This window comes from Danio rerio, chromosome 7, assembly GCF_049306965.1.
Source record: "Danio rerio strain Tuebingen ecotype United States chromosome 7, GRCz12tu, whole genome shotgun sequence".
NCBI classification, from domain to species: domain Eukaryota; kingdom Metazoa; phylum Chordata; class Actinopteri; order Cypriniformes; family Danionidae; genus Danio; species Danio rerio.
This window is the reverse complement of record NC_133182.1, coordinates 49135716-49154049: the sequence shown is the minus strand read 5'-3', so window position 1 is coordinate 49154049 and position 18334 is coordinate 49135716. Positions and strand designations below refer to the sequence as shown.

General features: G+C 36.6%; 1 protein-coding gene across 23 annotated transcripts in view; it reads right to left on the bottom strand.

Moving 5' to 3' along the window:
* The window catches only part of dpy19l3 (dpy-19 like C-mannosyltransferase 3), a 125967-nt gene that overhangs the window by 68061 nt on the left and 39572 nt on the right, over positions 1 to 18334 (bottom strand). For 2 of the 23 annotated variants that reach the window (XM_073907249.1, XM_073907248.1), the window contains exon 17: positions 4945 to 5557. The exons of 20 other annotated variants lie outside the window; for them this stretch is intronic. In XM_073907249.1, the coding sequence (XP_073763350.1) occupies positions 5371 to 5557 (187 nt within the window). In that variant the 3' untranslated portion in view covers positions 4945 to 5370. Of the gene's footprint in view, positions 1 to 4944; positions 5558 to 18334 lie in introns of those variants that run through there. One more of the 23 variants, XM_073907247.1, reaches the window with a different exon arrangement.

Below are 18334 nucleotides of genomic sequence, written 5' to 3'. Positions count from 1 at the left end.
GGGCAGTGGTTAACACAATCACCTCACAGCAAAAAGGTCTCTTGGTTCGAGCCCTGGCTAGGTCAGTTGACATTTCTGTGTGGTGTTTACATGTTGGGGCGAGGCAGTGGCGCAGTAGGTAGTGCTGTCGCCGCAGAGCAAGAAGGTTGCTGGGTCGCTGGTTCGAACCTCGGATCAGTTGGCGTTTCTGTGTGGAGTTTGCATGTTCTCCCTGCCTTCGCGTGGGTTTCCTCCGGGTGCTCCGGTTTCCCCCACAGTCCAAAGACATGTGGTACAGGTGAATTGGGTAGGCTAAATTTTCTGTAGTGTATGAGTGTGTGTGAATGTGTGTGTGGATGTTTCCAAGAGATGGGTTGTGGCTGGAAGGGCATCTGCTGCGTAAAACTTGATGAATAAGTTGGCGGTTCATTCCGCTGTGGCGACCCCGGATTAATAAGGGGACTAAGCCGACAAGAAAATGAATGAATGAATGAGTTTGCATGTTCTCCCAGTGTTCGCGCAATTTCCTCCAAATGCTTTAGTTTCCCCCACAAGTCCAAAAACATGCGGTATAAGTGTATTGGGTAGGCTAAACTGTTTGTAGTGTATATGTGTCAATGAGTTTGTATGGATGCTTCCCAGTGATGGGTTGCAGCTGGATGGGTATCTTCTGTGTAAAACATATGCTGGACATGTTGGCGGTTCATTCCTCTGTGGCTACCCCTATTTAATAAAGGGACTAAGCCAAAAAGAAAATGAATGAATGAATAAAAAAATAATGAATGAATAAAAAATGTAAATGTTTGCATTTTATTTAGAACTACGTAAACACTTTACAGTTAGTTTTGTGATTTTAAGTGTTGGTATTTTATATTCTATAGTTTATTGACCTTTAAAATATGTTTAGCATTTGCGATCATTTGATTATGAAAAATAGCATTGTGACCTCATATTCAATTTACTACATAAAAAAATGATTGATTTACAGTTTACTGTTTTATTAAAAATATAAAGGGTGTGTATTATAATTGAGACTTATATGAACATCTTGGTTTTGTCACCAAGTTATCCACCTCAAAGCCATTGAAGTTAGAAAAAGTGTATACGGGTGATATTTACATCACAGCTTCCAGGTGGTGTAAATATCAATTTCACAAAAATTGACAAAGTGAATATGCAAAAAAATAAAATAAAATAAAAAATAAAAATGAATGAATAATTGAATGAATGAATGAAAAATAACAGTAAAGGCAGTAAAAAAGTATGAAAAAAGATAAAATATCTTGTAAGTTTGTTTTGTGTATATGTTCAGGTAAATGTAACTCTTTCTTTAGGAATTGTTTAACATTTAGTCTCACCAGTCTTGAATAAGTTTACCACTGTATTAAGCATGTTAAAGAGCCTGTTGCATGCAGAACTGTTGCAAACAATTTAATTGTGCTGAACTTAAACAAACAAATTAAGTTTAATAACGTTCAACTTAATTTGTTTGTTTAAATTCAACACAAATAAATTGTTTACAACCACTTAACGTAAAAAAAATTAGTAAATCCAAGGAATCATGTCTGAATAATATTTTTCAGTGTTTTATGGATTTTTAAAAATGACCTACAATGCAGTGTGTAACACAGCTCTAAGTGAAGTGAAATATACATCTAAGGCTTAAATCTGAAAGTGTGCCGTGTTTAAAACTATTGATTCATCTATAAAAGAATTGACTCAGAGTGGTTCAAATGAATCGTGGAGGTAACAAATCTTTAGCCATGTCAGCGTGACATCGATACAGAACTCAAGTTCTATTATTTGTTGCATGCGCAAACCTGAGAAAATCGAAACCGCCCGGTCCTAACCACAAACACAGCAGAAAAAAAGAAAACAAACACTGTAGCAGATCCCAGTTTAATAAAGTCGCATAGACAATGTGCTCTGAAGTGTGCGGGAAAGTTAGTGCTATTTTCCTTACCCAAAGATAAGGCTGGGAAGAGTCAGTGGTTTAAGATTATTTTTGCAAAAATAACTCAGCATTATAGCCCCAGCCTTGTGCTGAGTTACCATCATTTTTCTGACAAGTGCTTCAGCAATCTACACACTTGCAACGGGGCATTTGTAGGCAGTTTGTTAAAGGAAGGATCAGAAAAGACTATTGATTTATGGGACATTGTCAGAGCTTGACAGGAACTTTACAGTACACAGTTCATGGATCATTTTCTTCCTCCATTTCACAAGTGTAAGTTAGTGCGATTAAAATGGTTGCCTCATTGTTTTCTCTAGCTAGACAATTTTTTTAAATTGTGTTTTGTTAATTGTAACCAATTGTAGTGTATCTGGTTAAGTCTTCAGATTCTCATATCGCATCTAAATCCACATTTAAAATGTGACGCATGACGCTAAGTTTACAGATTTAAATGCGTTTGTGAGCTCGCAATCCTTTCCCGTTTGTCACATACACTCACACATACTCTTTGCAATCTGACTACTTCAAATTTGTTGATAAGCCGTGGTGGACCAATTGCAATACACTGGGTCATCGGACCAATCAGCGCAGATTAGCTTCGTGCTAAAGAGGGGTTTGGAAACAAAAGAATCGCTGAACGAGTCATATAGAAGTCGTTGGGATAATAAAGTAAAGATAAATGCATATTATAAGACAATGAAAGTGATTTTTTTGACCTTGCATGCAAATCAGCCTGTTGTTGGAGACCCCAAAACCAAAATATAACCTTTTTAATGCATAATAAGGGCTCTTTAAACCACTTGTGCTTTCAAATCTACTGTTCATACATGAGAAGGCAAACTCCAGATTTAAGAACATAGATTTAAACATTGAAAGCAAAAACCTCTACTAAATTTGCAACACCCGTGGATGAAGGATATATGATTCTTGCTTTGCAATAACACAACAGAGAAATATCCTGAATTTCAACACATGGTCTTAAATCTACACTGGAGTAAAGTCTATTAAGCAAGGAATTTCTGAATAGACTGACTTCTGACCTCTGACCTCCCTCAGCGCATCATCTCTAGCTATTGGGGGTCTCTTTGTAATTACTCCATATTGACAAGAGACTGCGCCAGCCTCCGCTCGACTTACATTTAATTTCAGATTTATATTCTCTTATGTAAATGTCAGCTTGTGTTAGCCTGCACCCTGCTGACATTATAAAAATTGATTAATGCCATTAATATTCCAACGAGAGGCACACAAAGGGTGACCTGACCAGCCATATCTTAAGACGGAGACACATGCAGTACATCTTTTTAGACAGATACGCTTTTTTGAATTCAGTGAGAATAACGAATGACCCTCGATTAGATTGATGTTGATCCACTTCTATAAATACAGATAAATCACTTGTTGTGTGTTAAGCACTCAGTCATTTCAATGAGTGATGATAACAGTATGGCTGGACATGTCATGTGTGTGTGTCTGTGCATTCAGATATCTGGATTTCATCTGCTAACATGACTTATTGTTGTCTTCACAATGGCTCATTTGCTTAGCTAGACATAATTGTCCAAATTATCGCTTATTAAAAATGTCTGGGGGTATGTTGATGTGGGTCAGACAGATACAGATGAGGACTCAGGATGATATGCTCTACACAGTGACCATTTGTCAATAGGTCTGATGGTATGTCAGCATGAAATATCACAAAAATCTATAGGTGGTGATTGACATGAAAAAAAAAAGTCTGCCAATATTTCAAAACTGGCAGAAGGCTAAAAATGCAGAAGAAAGCACTGATGACAATTCAATTAAGAGCGTATAAACTAAAGGGAACATCTTCAGAAATCTATTCTATAACACTGACACTGACAATGACAATAGCCCCTTTCACACATACAGACCTTTCCGGAAAATTACCGGCAATTTTCCGGAAAGGTTGTATGTGTGAACAGGCCCTTTTTGAAAATACCGGTAAATTCGTTCTGGCTATTTTCCGGAAAGAGAAGTTGTAACATTACCGGTAATTTGCCGGAATGCTGCGCTGTGTGAATGCAGAAGGAAGATAGCCGGAAAGAGCGCGTCCACGTCTAGAACGTGCTGACGTGAGACACCTGCTTTAGCCAATCAGAACAGTCAGACGCATTCACGTGCGCGCGGTTTATGAGAATAAAAGCCTTTGAATATTTTTCCAGACACCTTTAGCTGCTAGATGTTAGTCAGAGAACGTTTCTATGTTCCTTCTTAATGCAAACTGTGTAAATAATTATCGATAAAATGTTTATCATAATCCATTGTTTGTTTACCTTCAAGCTTTGCGTGTGCCCGTGAGCGCCCATAGCGCCAGCACACCCACATATCATGAACATCTCGACATGCGAAAGTGTTTCTCTATGTTTTCATTAGAGTTGTACTCAATACTGATCCATCCGAAGAGTTTGTAATGTAGTCAAATGTTTACAAACACAAGCGCAGCCGTTTAGAGGTCATTTCTGGTTAATGATGTCAGAATTTAACGGCATTTTGCGATAGATGTGTGAATGCTCTTTTCCGGAAAAATTCCGTAACGTCCTCGCCTGTGTGAACAGCGCTTTTTTGAATTTACCGGTAAAGTCGTTCCAGAAATTTTCCGGATATTTACCGGTATCACTGTGTGAAAGGGGCTAATGACACTGGATCACAAAATTACTTTTGGAATATATATATATATATATATATATATATATATATATATATATATATATATATATATATATATATATATATATATATATATATATATATATATATACAACAGTTCTGTCTGGTTCTCAAATCTGATTGGCTGATAGCCGTGCGATATTCTGCAATATCAGAACTCCTACAGCCTCTTTACCCTTTGTGTATTACTCCGCCTACATACAACCAGCAAAAAGCAGACACAACAGGTCTAAAGTTTAAAAGATGCACACTCAACTGTTTAACTGTCAGCTTATGATTTGAATCCGGAAGAAAGTAGTTCCTCATACAAAAGGGTTTTTGAGACACTCCATGTTTGATTTTGTTTTTATATACACAATTATGCCGTCAAACTGTTGTATAAACGCAATATCACACGAGTAGCAGTGCGATATTAAAATGGATTTTAAAAAATGAAAAAAGGCTTTTATTCTATTCAAAATAAAACAAATAAGACTTTCTCCAGAAGAAAAAACATTATGAGACATCTTGTGAAAATTTCCGTGCTCTATTAAACATTTGGAAAATATATAAAAGAGAAAAATAAATTCAATAGGGGGCTAATAATTCTGACTTTAACTGTATGTATCAGTGTGATTTATATATAGGTGACGCAGTGACGCAGTAGGTAGTGCTGTTGCAGCAAGAAAGTAGCTGGTTCGAGCCTTGGCTGGGTCAGTTGGGGTTTCTGTGTGGAGTTTGTATGTTCTCCCTGTGTTCGCGTGGGTTTAATCCGGGTGCTCCGGTTTCCCCCACACTCCAAAGACATGTGTTACAGGTGAATTGGTTAGACTAAATTGTCTGTAGTGTATGAGTGTGTGAATGAGGGTGTGTGAATGTTTCCCAGAGATGGGTTGCGGCTGGAAGGGCATCCGCAGCATAAAAATGTGCTGGATAAGTTGGCTGTTCATTCCACTGTGGAATAAAAAAAGAACGATTTTTACATTGATTTATAGTTTGTTAGGATACAGAAATATTTGAATATAATTCTTAAATCTGAGGGTTAAATATAAATAAAAAATAAATGTTGAGAAAATCACCTTTAAATATGTTTAATTTATTTTCTTGAAAAACGTATCATTAATCAAAACTTGTAAAATGCAAAATGTAATTTTTTTTTTAAAAATAAATATAAACATGATCATAACATTCTAATGATTTTTGACAAATCAAAAACCAATAAAATGCAACTTTGGCTATTATTAGGGTCAGACAGAATCTGCAAACTTTTTATGCTATTTCCGCCAAGACATTTGTAAAAAAAAAAAGTCTGTGTGTTTTAAGCGGAATGATTTTGGGAGTCTCGTAACTAAAAACTTACTGTAATCCATGAAATAAAAAAAAAATTGCTTTTTAACTTTTACTTAATGTTTACAATGCAAATCCATCTAGATTCACTGATTTGGTATTTCTTTAAGTGTTCTACCCACTACGCCAACGTGATGCCCCCTCAATATTATTACTGAAATTAATTTAAAAACTGAATAAATATTAATTTACACACATTTACACAAGTTAATTAATAGACTCTATAATGGGCCAAAAATCTGTGGATTTCTGCGCCTGCAGATTCCATGTGGGCCTAGCTATTTTCATATGTATTCCTATACAATATATAAGACTTGAACAAAACTGCTTCCCTACCCTAAACCCCCATCCCGCTTATAACTTTTTTATATCCCAATTTCTCACAAATTTAAACAGTGTATTCAGGTCTAAATGAAGACATTTAGGTATTTCATTTTGATCAAATAGTTAAAGCCATAATACCACAGAATACCATAGGTGTTTTTAAACCATTCCATGTATACATGCCTGAATCACACATGTCTTGCATTTCATGTACAGGCAAACAAATAAGTGTCATGTCATTGACCCCAGTTTCAGATGACGTGAATAAGGGACAAAACAAAAGAGGGACATTTTTTTCCAAAGGTATAAATGAAATGCTATAGTACATCTTTTCATCATTTCTGAATGCAGCAACAAACAGTTCATATAGCCTTGCTTAAAGGTCCTTCAAATGGCAGAATGTCAGACAATGAGATGCACTGCACACACACACACACACACACACACACACACACACACACACACACACACACGCTCAGACTGGCCAGTATGCGGATAAAGCTAAATCAGGATGAGATCTGAGTGCTCTCAAGTTGTGTGGAGCTTAATCCTGTGTATCAAAAAGAGAGAGAGAGAGTGAAAGAGCGAGAGCGAGGCCGACCTCGGGGAGGGTCTGACTGAGGGAGGTGATGATAGACTGATTGATCGGGCCAAAACACAACTTAAAATGTCAATGATTGATCTGCAAGCGAAGGAATGAGCTCAAGTAAAATGAAACTCCACTCTATAGGTTTCAGAAGTCACTTTGAGTAATTTGGGACCAGTAAACCGATTTGTTACTAAGCTACAGAAATCTTTCAAATGAGTAATAATTCAGGCCATCATGCATCTGAGACTTCCAGTTAGATTTCACAACAACTGGCAGAGCAAAAAGGCGTCAACTTTCACGAATTACAAAATGAGCAATTCTCGGTGGTAAAGCAAGATGAAAATAGCATGGTAAAACGGTGTCAGGTAACCTTTCATTTGTGCAAGCCGAGTGTATATTGGGGTGTTTGTGAATTAGCGGAATTCTGCAGGAGTTCAAACAAGTCGAGCATCTGCGAGCACGGCTATTAGCGCCGCGTTAGTGAAATATCTCCACTGAGACGTCTTCAACAACATCTCCATCGAGACGTCTACAGCAGCAGCAGCAGAAAAAGCCACTAATTTGATCAAATTAGAATGGAAAGAGGAGGAAAGTGGCTAGAGTGACAATTAGAGTGGAAGTGAGAGCGAAGATGTCGAAAACACAAAGAAAAGAGAGAAATAAAAACCAGAGAAAACAGCAGGCGAACAAAATGCGTCTTTGTTCGCATGGGAAACACAAAATGACTTGTGCTCGGAGGGGCTGGGAAACTTTTTCCTTTAGAGAAAACAAAAGACTCATTTATCTTCATTATTTCAAAACAAGGCAACATTTTAGAAATAACTCCTTCATGGGGCCCTATAACAAAGGGGTGCACTGTAGAAAGCGGCAAAACAAAAGAGGCAAAATTAATTACATGGCAGAGAGACGTTCACAATGATAAGGCTGACTGTGATGACAGAGTCTCAGAGCGACGACAAAGAAAGCGCTTCCATCTAACAGGACAGATGTGGTCGCACTGAAAGGCCACTGATCACTCATGTAGAGAGGACACATACATGTAACTGCAAAGATTTCTCAGCTGATCAACAGATACCGTAGATTCTCTGGAGCAAAGTTGGCGCAAACTCGGTCCTGTAGGGCAGGTGTCCTGCAGAGTTTAGCTACAACCCTAATCAAATTGTTGGAGCAAACTCTTCGGGAACGAGTTTGTCCATCTCTGCTTGTTGCCTGATGTTACTTGCATACTTATCTCCAAAAGCAGTTTTACAGAAGGACATTGCTCCTGGACGAATGAGGCTCTCTGCAAGTGTATGAGCCTTTTCTGAATGTGCCACCTCATATGAAGCAGTAAGCACTTTTACTGGCAGAGTGGTTTGGCTGATCATTGTTTGTTTTAGACATGTTAACGCTGATTCTTTATGTCCAAAATAGTCTACTATGTTTATCATCAAATGTGTTTCATTTGTAATTGACGTATCAGTTTAGCAGGTTTTAAACTGTTGTTTGCAATCACCTCTGAACATCCAACACACTGGATGTGGTTCGTTTTTAACTGTGATGCATGTGAATCTGTATTTTATGTACTGTTGCATGCTTTTGTTGTTTTGATGCACACTGGCTTTTGGTTTTTGCAGTTAACTTTAGGTTGGTCATGAGCAGTGTTGATTGAGTTGCTTTAAAAAAGAAATAGATTACAAATTACTACTGGAAAAATGTAATGTGATTACATTTGTAATTACTTAATGCAAAAAGTAATCAGATTACTAATGACTTCACTTTGGTTAGGTTTAAAGCTACATAAAATAAACTTTCAGTAGTTTCACTGAAAAAATATCGCAATGGGTTGATCAAAGCAGCTTGACATACTAACTTGACATTGAAAAGACTAAAAGAGTTGACCCAAATCTTAAAATTCTCTCATCATTCACTTGTTCCTAACCTGTTTGTCTTTTTTTTTTTTTTTTGAACACAAAGAAGACATTTAGAAATGAAAAAAAAAATGAAAATGAAAAAGCACTGGATGTTTGGGTGTTCTGGAAATGCGAGCACACATTATGTGAAATAACGAACTTGCGGGAACAAAAGACGTGATATATACGAACAGCCCCATAAGCAGCTACACTTCTCTTCATCATCAAAAGATACTTTCACTTCCAATCCTGCACAAATCCAAATGAACCTGTTTAGTCTGAGTTAGGTTGCCATGTTTTTGGGCCTGCTTGGTGGTCCTGCTTGGTCATGAGTATTGTCATAGAATACTTTCTGTTCAAGTACTTGAACAAGTTGCTGGTTGAGTTAAAAGCAGTGGAAAGTTCTTTAGAGACTGGACGACCGCATTTCACAGCAATATTTTTGTTTTTACACTCGATGAAATCAAAGCAATGTCTGTATTTCCATTTGAAGAAGCAATTACTCTTGACAGCAAGCATTTCAGCTCACGTTCTCCAGCGATTTAAAAGTGCATGCTTATTAACTGACATTGCAGCGGAAAACCTGATTTAAAAGGAACATGTTTTTTCTTCTAAAATCTTGCAATGTAAGTAACACAATTACATTGGCTTTAGTAACTGTTACACAAGTTACACAAATTTAAAATGTAACGCGGTATATGCACACAGACCTTTAATTTCAGCCAGCCAGCCTCAGCACTACCAGTAAACTGTCTTACTATTATAAAATTGCCACGTTTAGGGTCTGATTTCTTTAAAAATCAGTGGTCTTCACTGCCTGATAGACACAGGACATAAAGTGGGTCTCAGATCAGACAAGAAGCACTGCATTAAATTCCACTCCATGTCTTTAAAATATGAGTTTTTTCGCCCTAGTATTTTCAATGAAGTTTCTGCGCTCGCCTACTGCTCCTGATGGCGCTAGCGGTTACAAAGTCTTTCATTTTGTTTTAAGCTTGAACAACTAATTGAATGCTTAAGTCTATTTAACTGAATGTATTGTAATTGCATTACAACATTGATGCTGTAAAAGGAACCCTATGAAATTGAAAATACATTAAGCTTTCACCGGAAGTTCATCACTGGCAGAAAAAAACTAGCTGTGTATATACCCTATTGGTTAAATTACTGCATTCCCCAAAAATGTAATTAGAATACAGTAATGCATTACACTCAACTCTAGTCATGAGTTTGGAGGTGTAATGCTTCAAATGAGCAATATTTTTATTTTATTTTTTTTTGTCCGACAGCTCACTAATCTTACTTTCACCATAAATAATTTTAAAAAGCCATGAATCTGATTTATTAATTAATCAATTATTATTATTATTTTTCATTTTGAATAACCTCACTTGAATGCACCAACTCTACCTTATGGCTGCCTGATAGTTAGCTGTGAAACTAATCTGTTTCCCTCTTGTGTGTATAAATGTCCTCATAATTTACTCGTTTGTTCTCACGCCCCACTGTTCTCACAGTGGCTATTTAGTTATTTAATGACTATTTGGTACGTCGTCGTGTTATGTATCATACTTCTTTTTTTGCATAGTAGTGATATTAGCTTAGCTGCTAACTCAGCATTACATACATTCCAGAAAACATTTTATGATTTATAAAAAACTTGATTGTTTTTTTTATAGCCTGATGAATTTTCCTTTGGGAACCTGTGTGTCTGTGATGATGTGAGTTGATCTGATTGTTGTAAATGTTTGTATTAAATCTCAAACTTTGCTGCAAAAAAAAATAAAAAAATCAATTGAACTAAACTTAGAGATCATAATGCCATTCCCATGAGTGGTTTACCCTATAAACTAACACATCCTTTCTCAGCTGACCTTCTTTTTTTAAGGAACATATTGTGATACAATGCAATGGAACAGAGCAAAACAAAACTGACTTTACTTATTAACCAAAAAGTAAAATCACAAGATGGCAACCAAAGTTGTATATTTGACAAACCTCTCAAGTTTAAAATAAGTATGCAAAACTGCCACAAAATAGTTGCTGTTGCAATTAAAGTGAAATGTAAAAGTAAAAATTGCATTGATTCTGGATTTTTTTTTTTTTTGTTCAGCACTGACAGCCAATATGTCATTACTGTTTAGTTTGTGAATGCAATGGTCTAACAGAGGCATTCAGCTTGTTATGTGAGGAAAATATTTCAAGTTTGTTGAGTATGCACACTGGCTGACTGAATTCAGTACTTGCAAAATCCCAAACTATATGCAGATATATGATGCAAGAAGAAAGAATTGTTTCACCTTGTGCGCACACAGCTTCAGTGATCATAATGGGGCAGAATATTTTGACTGTGTGCTCACACTTCTCAATCGAGATTTGTCCAGACACACAAAAAAAGAAAATATCCAAAAACTGTCAAATAAATAAATAAATAAAATTAATAATAATAATAATAATAATAATAATAATAATAATAACAAATGTGTAAAACAATTCCTTTGTCACTCAAAAATTAACATTTGCTACAAGAAGACATTTTAAAATTCCTATATTGGACTGTAATGGGTAAAAAATTCACTGTGACATGGAAAAAATATATATGCTTGAGCATATTCTACTGTTTTTGGTGTGATGTTGTTATTTAGTGTTGTTTGTGCTTATTTAAATGAGCCAAACACGTTTCTTCCTTACTTACTTATCACAACAGAGTACATTTTAATCAAACCAAACCTGTGAACAAATAGTTTGTGCTAGAATAACATTATGGACTGACATATTTGATGTGTGAAGAGAGAAAATTGCATACATTTTTCCAACACATACATATTTTTTATTATATGTATTGTATTATTATATTGTAAGTATATTCTACTTGACCTTTAACATTAATAATCAATACAAAAATAAAAGAGCAATATGTGTGCCTGTGTGTTTATTATTGTTCACAGTTTATAGAATTTTGACTGACTGAAGTAAATAGCTAATTTTAAGATTTCAAAGGGGTGGTGCATTTTGATCTCATATTTAACATTTTAGTTGATTTGTAATGAAGCTGTGTGAACATAAACAACATCGCTGAATGTAAGACGCTCAAAGTTCAATGCAAAGGAAGACATTGGCTTTTACAGAGCTAGCTTAGCAAAGCCTACAGCGAAGTTTGAGGAGTACAAAAAATACATCTGGGCTAGTGAGATCGCAAATGCTTCAAAAACATTGCTATTTCCACAGAGCTTCATCTGTTGCTGTTATTGCGCTTCCAAAGGACACGACACAAAGAGGGAAGTGCGTACAATTTAATTTGAATTATGTTACAGGAGAATTATAAAAAAATATATAGCTAGCATTTGACAAAGGAAAATCTTCTGCCCAAATGTACTTATTTAGCCTATGGCTTCGCTAAGCACTCGTGAAACAGTGTAGCATTCTTCAAAGCTTTACTGATGTACCACTTGTAATATTTCTTTCTTATTTTCTTTGTAAAACTGTAATAGAAACAATAATGACATGAATATACATCCAGAGTCCTTTTACTTGCATGAATATGACTATATTCCTCCTTTCCTTGTCAACTATCAAATTAAAGTGCTAACATCAACTAATAGTAAACATAATATGCTTCTAAACTACATACTAGCATGCTAAAGGCTAGTGCATAAGACAGGTAGCTCCAATTACTTTACTAACAAATCTACAGTGCAGTAACAAAAAAAGGTCGTAATAATGCTAAACAAAGCTCTAATATATACATAAGCAAATTAATATACATTAAACTAACAGATCTTGCCTTATCAAGGGCAGAATACCAAACAGTAAGCAGAGACACAGCACATAAGTCTTTCCACTGCAAAAGCTTGTACAAAATGGCTTCTCTGTTTTTCCTATTCTGTGTCACATGCTGCTTTTCGCAATGTGAACAAAAGATGTCTGTGTTTGTCAAAAGAACAATAACAAAGTCACTATAATTATAATTATCTTAATGCAAGAGAAAACATTAAGGGCCAGAATAGACAGCTTCCAGAATATCTCCCAGTTCAGTGCTGGATTTGCCTCTGGATTTTTAACTCCTCAAAGAAGGAGCAGCTCCAACCATAATAGATGAAGCTGTGGATTGTGAGCCACAACCTGTGAGTCAAAGGTCTCAAACTCGATTCCTGGAGGGCTCTGCACAGTCTTGGTCCAACCCTAATCAAACACAGCTGATCCAAATATTCAACTGTTCAAAAGAGTCTTAAACACATTGATTAGTTGCATCAGCTGTGTTTGATTAGGGTTGGAGTAAAACTGTGCAGAGCTGCGGCCCTTCAGGAATCGAGTTTGAGACCTATGCTGTAAGTGGTTTTATTTGTTATAATCAATCTATTACATGCATAGTTTTCAGTGAAAACAATATGTTGTAGCAAGAACATAAACAAGGATGTAAACAATGGGAAATTCTGTTTGGCACTGCTAACAATTTACAAATTAATATTTATCAGTCAAACTGCTGTAAACACCCACAATCTTCACCAGCGCTGCAGTGTCTCTCTATGCGGCAGCTTTCCTTGCGTTCTACATCACAAATAACAAACTCGCAGAGATATGTGATTGTTTTCATATTACTTAAACATGCTTATAACCTAAATATATGTAAAAGACACCTGTCAGATTTTATTTTAAAGAGCAGACGAGAGGTTCATCTGTGTCCTTTTGATTTTCTATCTCATTCAGGCACAAACTGATACAGGTAACAGCTACTGTGACAGTATTTACACAGCGCAAAAGAGCATGCTTGTAGGGGTGGGATGTTTTTCCTGGTGATGTGGAGCCGATCTGCGAATCACAGCACATTATGTTAGCTGACCAATCAGACCCACTTGAGGATGGGCCTTTCAGAGGAACTAAGAAATATGACAGCCGTTTTCATGTTAGCTAAGTAGCTGTATATTACCAAAGTAAGGTATATGAAAAAATAATGTGACTTTCTACAAATGAAGCATGAGCACACATTGCTTTGCATCTTATAAACACAACCAAGACTTACAAATACACTCTGGACCACCTCTTTAACATTGATACCTCTATTAAGATAATTATAAAAACCCTTATGAATGCAAAAAGGGTTCTCGCAAATCAGATACTCATAATGATATGACTGTGGTAAGGGCAACTCCTGCCTTCTAAATAAGTGAGCCAATTATCAATTAACTGGTAAAACCATTGCATCACCGCAACTGCTGTCAGAAGCTCTGTTTCCTACAGAAACAGTCAGTGTTATGAAACAGTCTTTGGCATATGCTCACTGGCTGGACCTGAAATGCACCCTTTTATGTCAGAATGTGTTACTGAACTGTGAGAGTCTGGCAAAATACTGAGCTTCCTGTACTTCTCCTTTCGACTGGAGTTTGTCTTGAAGGTCCAAAGAATCTGCTTGGAGGTGTTACAGATATGGAAACAGACTCTGAACTGACTCTCCTTGAAAGAGCCTTTGGTTCATGCGCACTATCAAATGGAATATTTCGGAAGGATATGTGCTCAGATGTACACGACTTTCACTTCAAAACGGAAGTACACTTTGGGTTTTAAAGAATGAACAGCACACATATACAATAAAACTTTTTTTTCAATGTCAAATATTAGCTTTTTGTCGGGTAGGTTAAATGTTTATGTGCTCAATGTGGATTATTTGAATTATACAGAATATAAATACCTAAGTAATAGTTCAATATGCCTAAAGCCTCCTTTTCACTGCACATGACAAACGACAAGCGACAGACTTATTCATTTCCAATGCAGAGTAGTCCAGGAGCTGCATGTTCCGATCATCTCCGTATGCGGAAAAATTGGATTCGAATTGAGCTGCGGATCCGTTGAAATATTTTAACTTCAGCGACTAGACTGATGCGACCGGCCAACTTGATGTGACGCGAGATGAGAAATTATTTTTTGCATTATTGGGGGGGGGGGGTTGAATTAAAAAAAGTCTATATTTAAAAAAAAAAAAAAAAAAAAAAAAAACATTTCTATTCATAAATGTAAGTAATCAAGTAATAATTCCCTCCAATATTTTTAGCGGTCTATGAGTTTCTAGTAATCATTCATTCATTCAACCTATGGTGAACACACAGGGAATAATGGCTTCTGCTTTTGCACTCCATTATTTTGGACACTGCGAGAACAGCTTCTCTCCCATAGACTGATTTCAAGCAGCCGCCATTTTTAAAAGCGAAATGGAGGCTGCGGTGGGAAGAAACCCGGAAGTATCGTTGGGAGATACATAGAAACTGGCTGTATATAATCAGCGAAGAGAAAGTAACACAAATGTATAATTTCACCGCCTTCCCAGTGACCCAAATGTCCGTTCTGAATGAATGGTGAAAATAAAAAGGGATATCAGAGCTCATTTCAGCTAAGTTAAGGCAAATGGCACTATTTAGCTAACATTCTCTTTCCCAAACACACATTTTAGATGCCATTTATCAAATTCGAGTTAATATACTGATTCTTTCACTATATTACACTTGTCACGATACAGAAATTCAGAATTAAAAGAAAAAACGCCAATTTCCCGTTAACATTTATGGCACTGTTGATGGCTTTCTTAAATTAGCGCTGATTTGCCATTGTGTTCACTGTCTCAACAGAAATGCTTGTGATTGGCCGACAAGGTCATGAGTTCACCCTCCGCTGTTTACTGAGCACAAACACAGACGAGCTGAGCGATCTGCTTGATAACTCGACTGATCTTCACAGCAGCTTTGCGATACAGTCTCTGTGTATCTGTATTTGCACTGGGCAACGATTAGTCGATTTCGCTATTAACTGTGCTTTAATTCGCAGACACTGAGGCTAATACGCACGCACACAGGATTAACTATAGCAGCAGCCGTTCCCATATCACGTCTTTTCCGCTTACAAGTTTGTTATTTCTAATGTAAGAATACATGAAAATATGTGGGTGCCAGCAGAGCGACGCGCTTGCGTCTTTCTGGGCGCACACAGTAGAAAACATCCCACGGTGAGAGATGTGCGTACCTTTCAGTGCAATGTAAACAAAAGATTTGTTAGACAATTTTTTATTAAAATATTTATGTATGAATGCAGATGTCAACAACAGTTAATCTAAATAGCTACTTACCTAATATAAAGCTTGAATTTACATTAGACGTGACAACAGTGAAACCATGATTATTCTTCAGATATAATCGTACAACCAAAATCTATAATTGTTGCATCCCTAATTGTTATGCAGTTCAAACATATGAATGTGTCTGAATGTAGAAAAAGCCTGCTTCAGCAATGCACTGCTTTTGTTGTGCTCTTAAATGCAACATTTGAATTTTTGCAACAAAAAAAACAAAAGTCTATTGTACAATGCCGTAATATTATGTAGTTTCAAAATACAATATATTAACATTTTAATGTAGAAAAAGCCAACATGGGTGTCTTAAGGAGCCAAAATATACAGCATATGGGCTCTTATAGGCTGTTGTGTCATCACTCATATAGCAAGTCATATCTCTCCGGCACTTCGTTTGGGATGCTTTTTATGAACCGGTCCACATGACAAACTAATTGAATAGCCCTGTCTTACAAAATAACTAACAGTCCAAAAAATGTGTCTCCAGATCTCTATGTTATAGAAAAAAATAGGAAAAATCAAGAGAAGCAAAAAAAATAATAATTTTGTCAAAATTTTGTATGTTGTAATTCATTTTCAATATTTCTTTTTGAATTTTATTCTATTATCTTTTAATTTCTAAATATGTTTGGTGAGTAAAACGTTATTTTAATAAATATATCTGTTTAATAAATCTGTTTTGTTCAAATGCACCAAAATACATTGTCTATATTCACTGAGAAATGGATACAAATGTTTATTTTAAAAATAGGCTGTACACAATTATGCTGAGCATTGTAAACTTACAATTCAGAACTTTTTGTTGCTGTTTCCGCTGTGATTTTTGAAAGACTGACAATTCCCCTTTTTACTTTTTTTGATTCAATAGAGAAAATAAGCTTTCTTAATTTCCACAGGGAAACTGTCCATCCAGACTGACATCCAATGCAACAAACTGATGAGTTAGAATTAATTCAGCGTCTACAGTTAAGCTCATTTACATTCTGATATGTTGTCAGACTGTTGTGTTGCTACCTTAACAACATGAACACAAGTAAACAGCCATTCAACTCCCTTCACAAAGAAACATATTTTCAATAAAAACATAAATCCTCGACACAGATCTTCCACAAGCCCACAGAATGTTAACTAATGGGATATGTTTCTTCATTTTTGCATATAATACTCATAATCCTTAAGATTACGCCACGAGCAAAGATGGCAGATTTCAAATTTCACACTTCCAGCAACCGAGATGAAAGAGAATGCTAACGAATGGCTTTCTTCGGCTATCGTAGGCTTCCTCGGAGTCAAGTTTTCTGTGTGTTTCTCACGTGAGGAGAGTAGCAATAAAAACACAGAATCAATCGCTCATGAGGATCCCGCCTATGTAGCAAACACCAATGGTTTGGAACACCTATCGCTCTAAAAGCGTACAGCCAAATCGTAAAAGTGAAAAACTAGGAGCGTTCATGCACTCATATATTATGTCTAATGTGTTGCTTTTAGCTCCAGATAAATCAGAAGATTGCTTGACAGCGCTGCTCGCACAGTAGTAGTTGTTCGCCCTCCCTTTTTCACATTGTGCCCCAGTATGTGGTTTATTATGCAGCGAGCTCCAATCACGGTTAGAAGAGGCTGATTCTGCCACTCTCCCTGATACGCTTTTTCATGCCCGCCCTCCCTTCCAGGCAGAAGAGCATCTCTCCTAATCTACATATAAAACAGTGCAGGCTTTGGCAAGCCACGCACAGGCAGAAGTGTGAAGTGATCCCCGCTTAACTCTTTCATCTGATGGTTAATTAGCGTGTGGAAGCGGCTTAATGCAGGAGCGCCAGCCAAGGGAACTCAACCACTAATCCCTGACACAAATCACATTTTCTTCAGGGAGAGATCACCTGTGTCACTGCAGGGCCGATGTCTCACTCATTCTCACAGATAAATAAACTTGACTACTATATGAGCAAGCGTGTTATTGTTTTTTTTCTTTTCTTTTTTTCTCTGAGAATATTGTCATTGATGAAACCCTCTGTTGCCAACCGTTGGAGTCTCTCCAGCAGCTAATGTCTAATTCATGACGTCCACCTTTAAGCGGGGGCCTGGTTCCAAACACAGCTACCTGCTGCCATACTGCTGCAAATCTTGTGGGATGACTCGAGCGCTCACTGCAGCTTTTTATTTGTGTCCTTTACAGTTCGTAATGGAATGAATAAGAGGGCAGGAGGAACGAATGTTTACATTAGTTTGAAATAGAGGTTGGCAATTTTAAAAACGCAAAGAGCCGATTTTCCTTTTTAATGGCTGTGAAATGCAATATGTTGTGATTTCTGAGGTGTGGAATGCCACGTTCTGTTTTCTCAGACGCATGGCGTCATTACTGAATTATTTAAATGAGGGAGTTTTTGTTTTTTTTACACTTTACCACATTATGCTTGTGGTGTTGTTGTTTTTGCACTTCTCTTGTTGTGAGTTGTGTGGCGCTA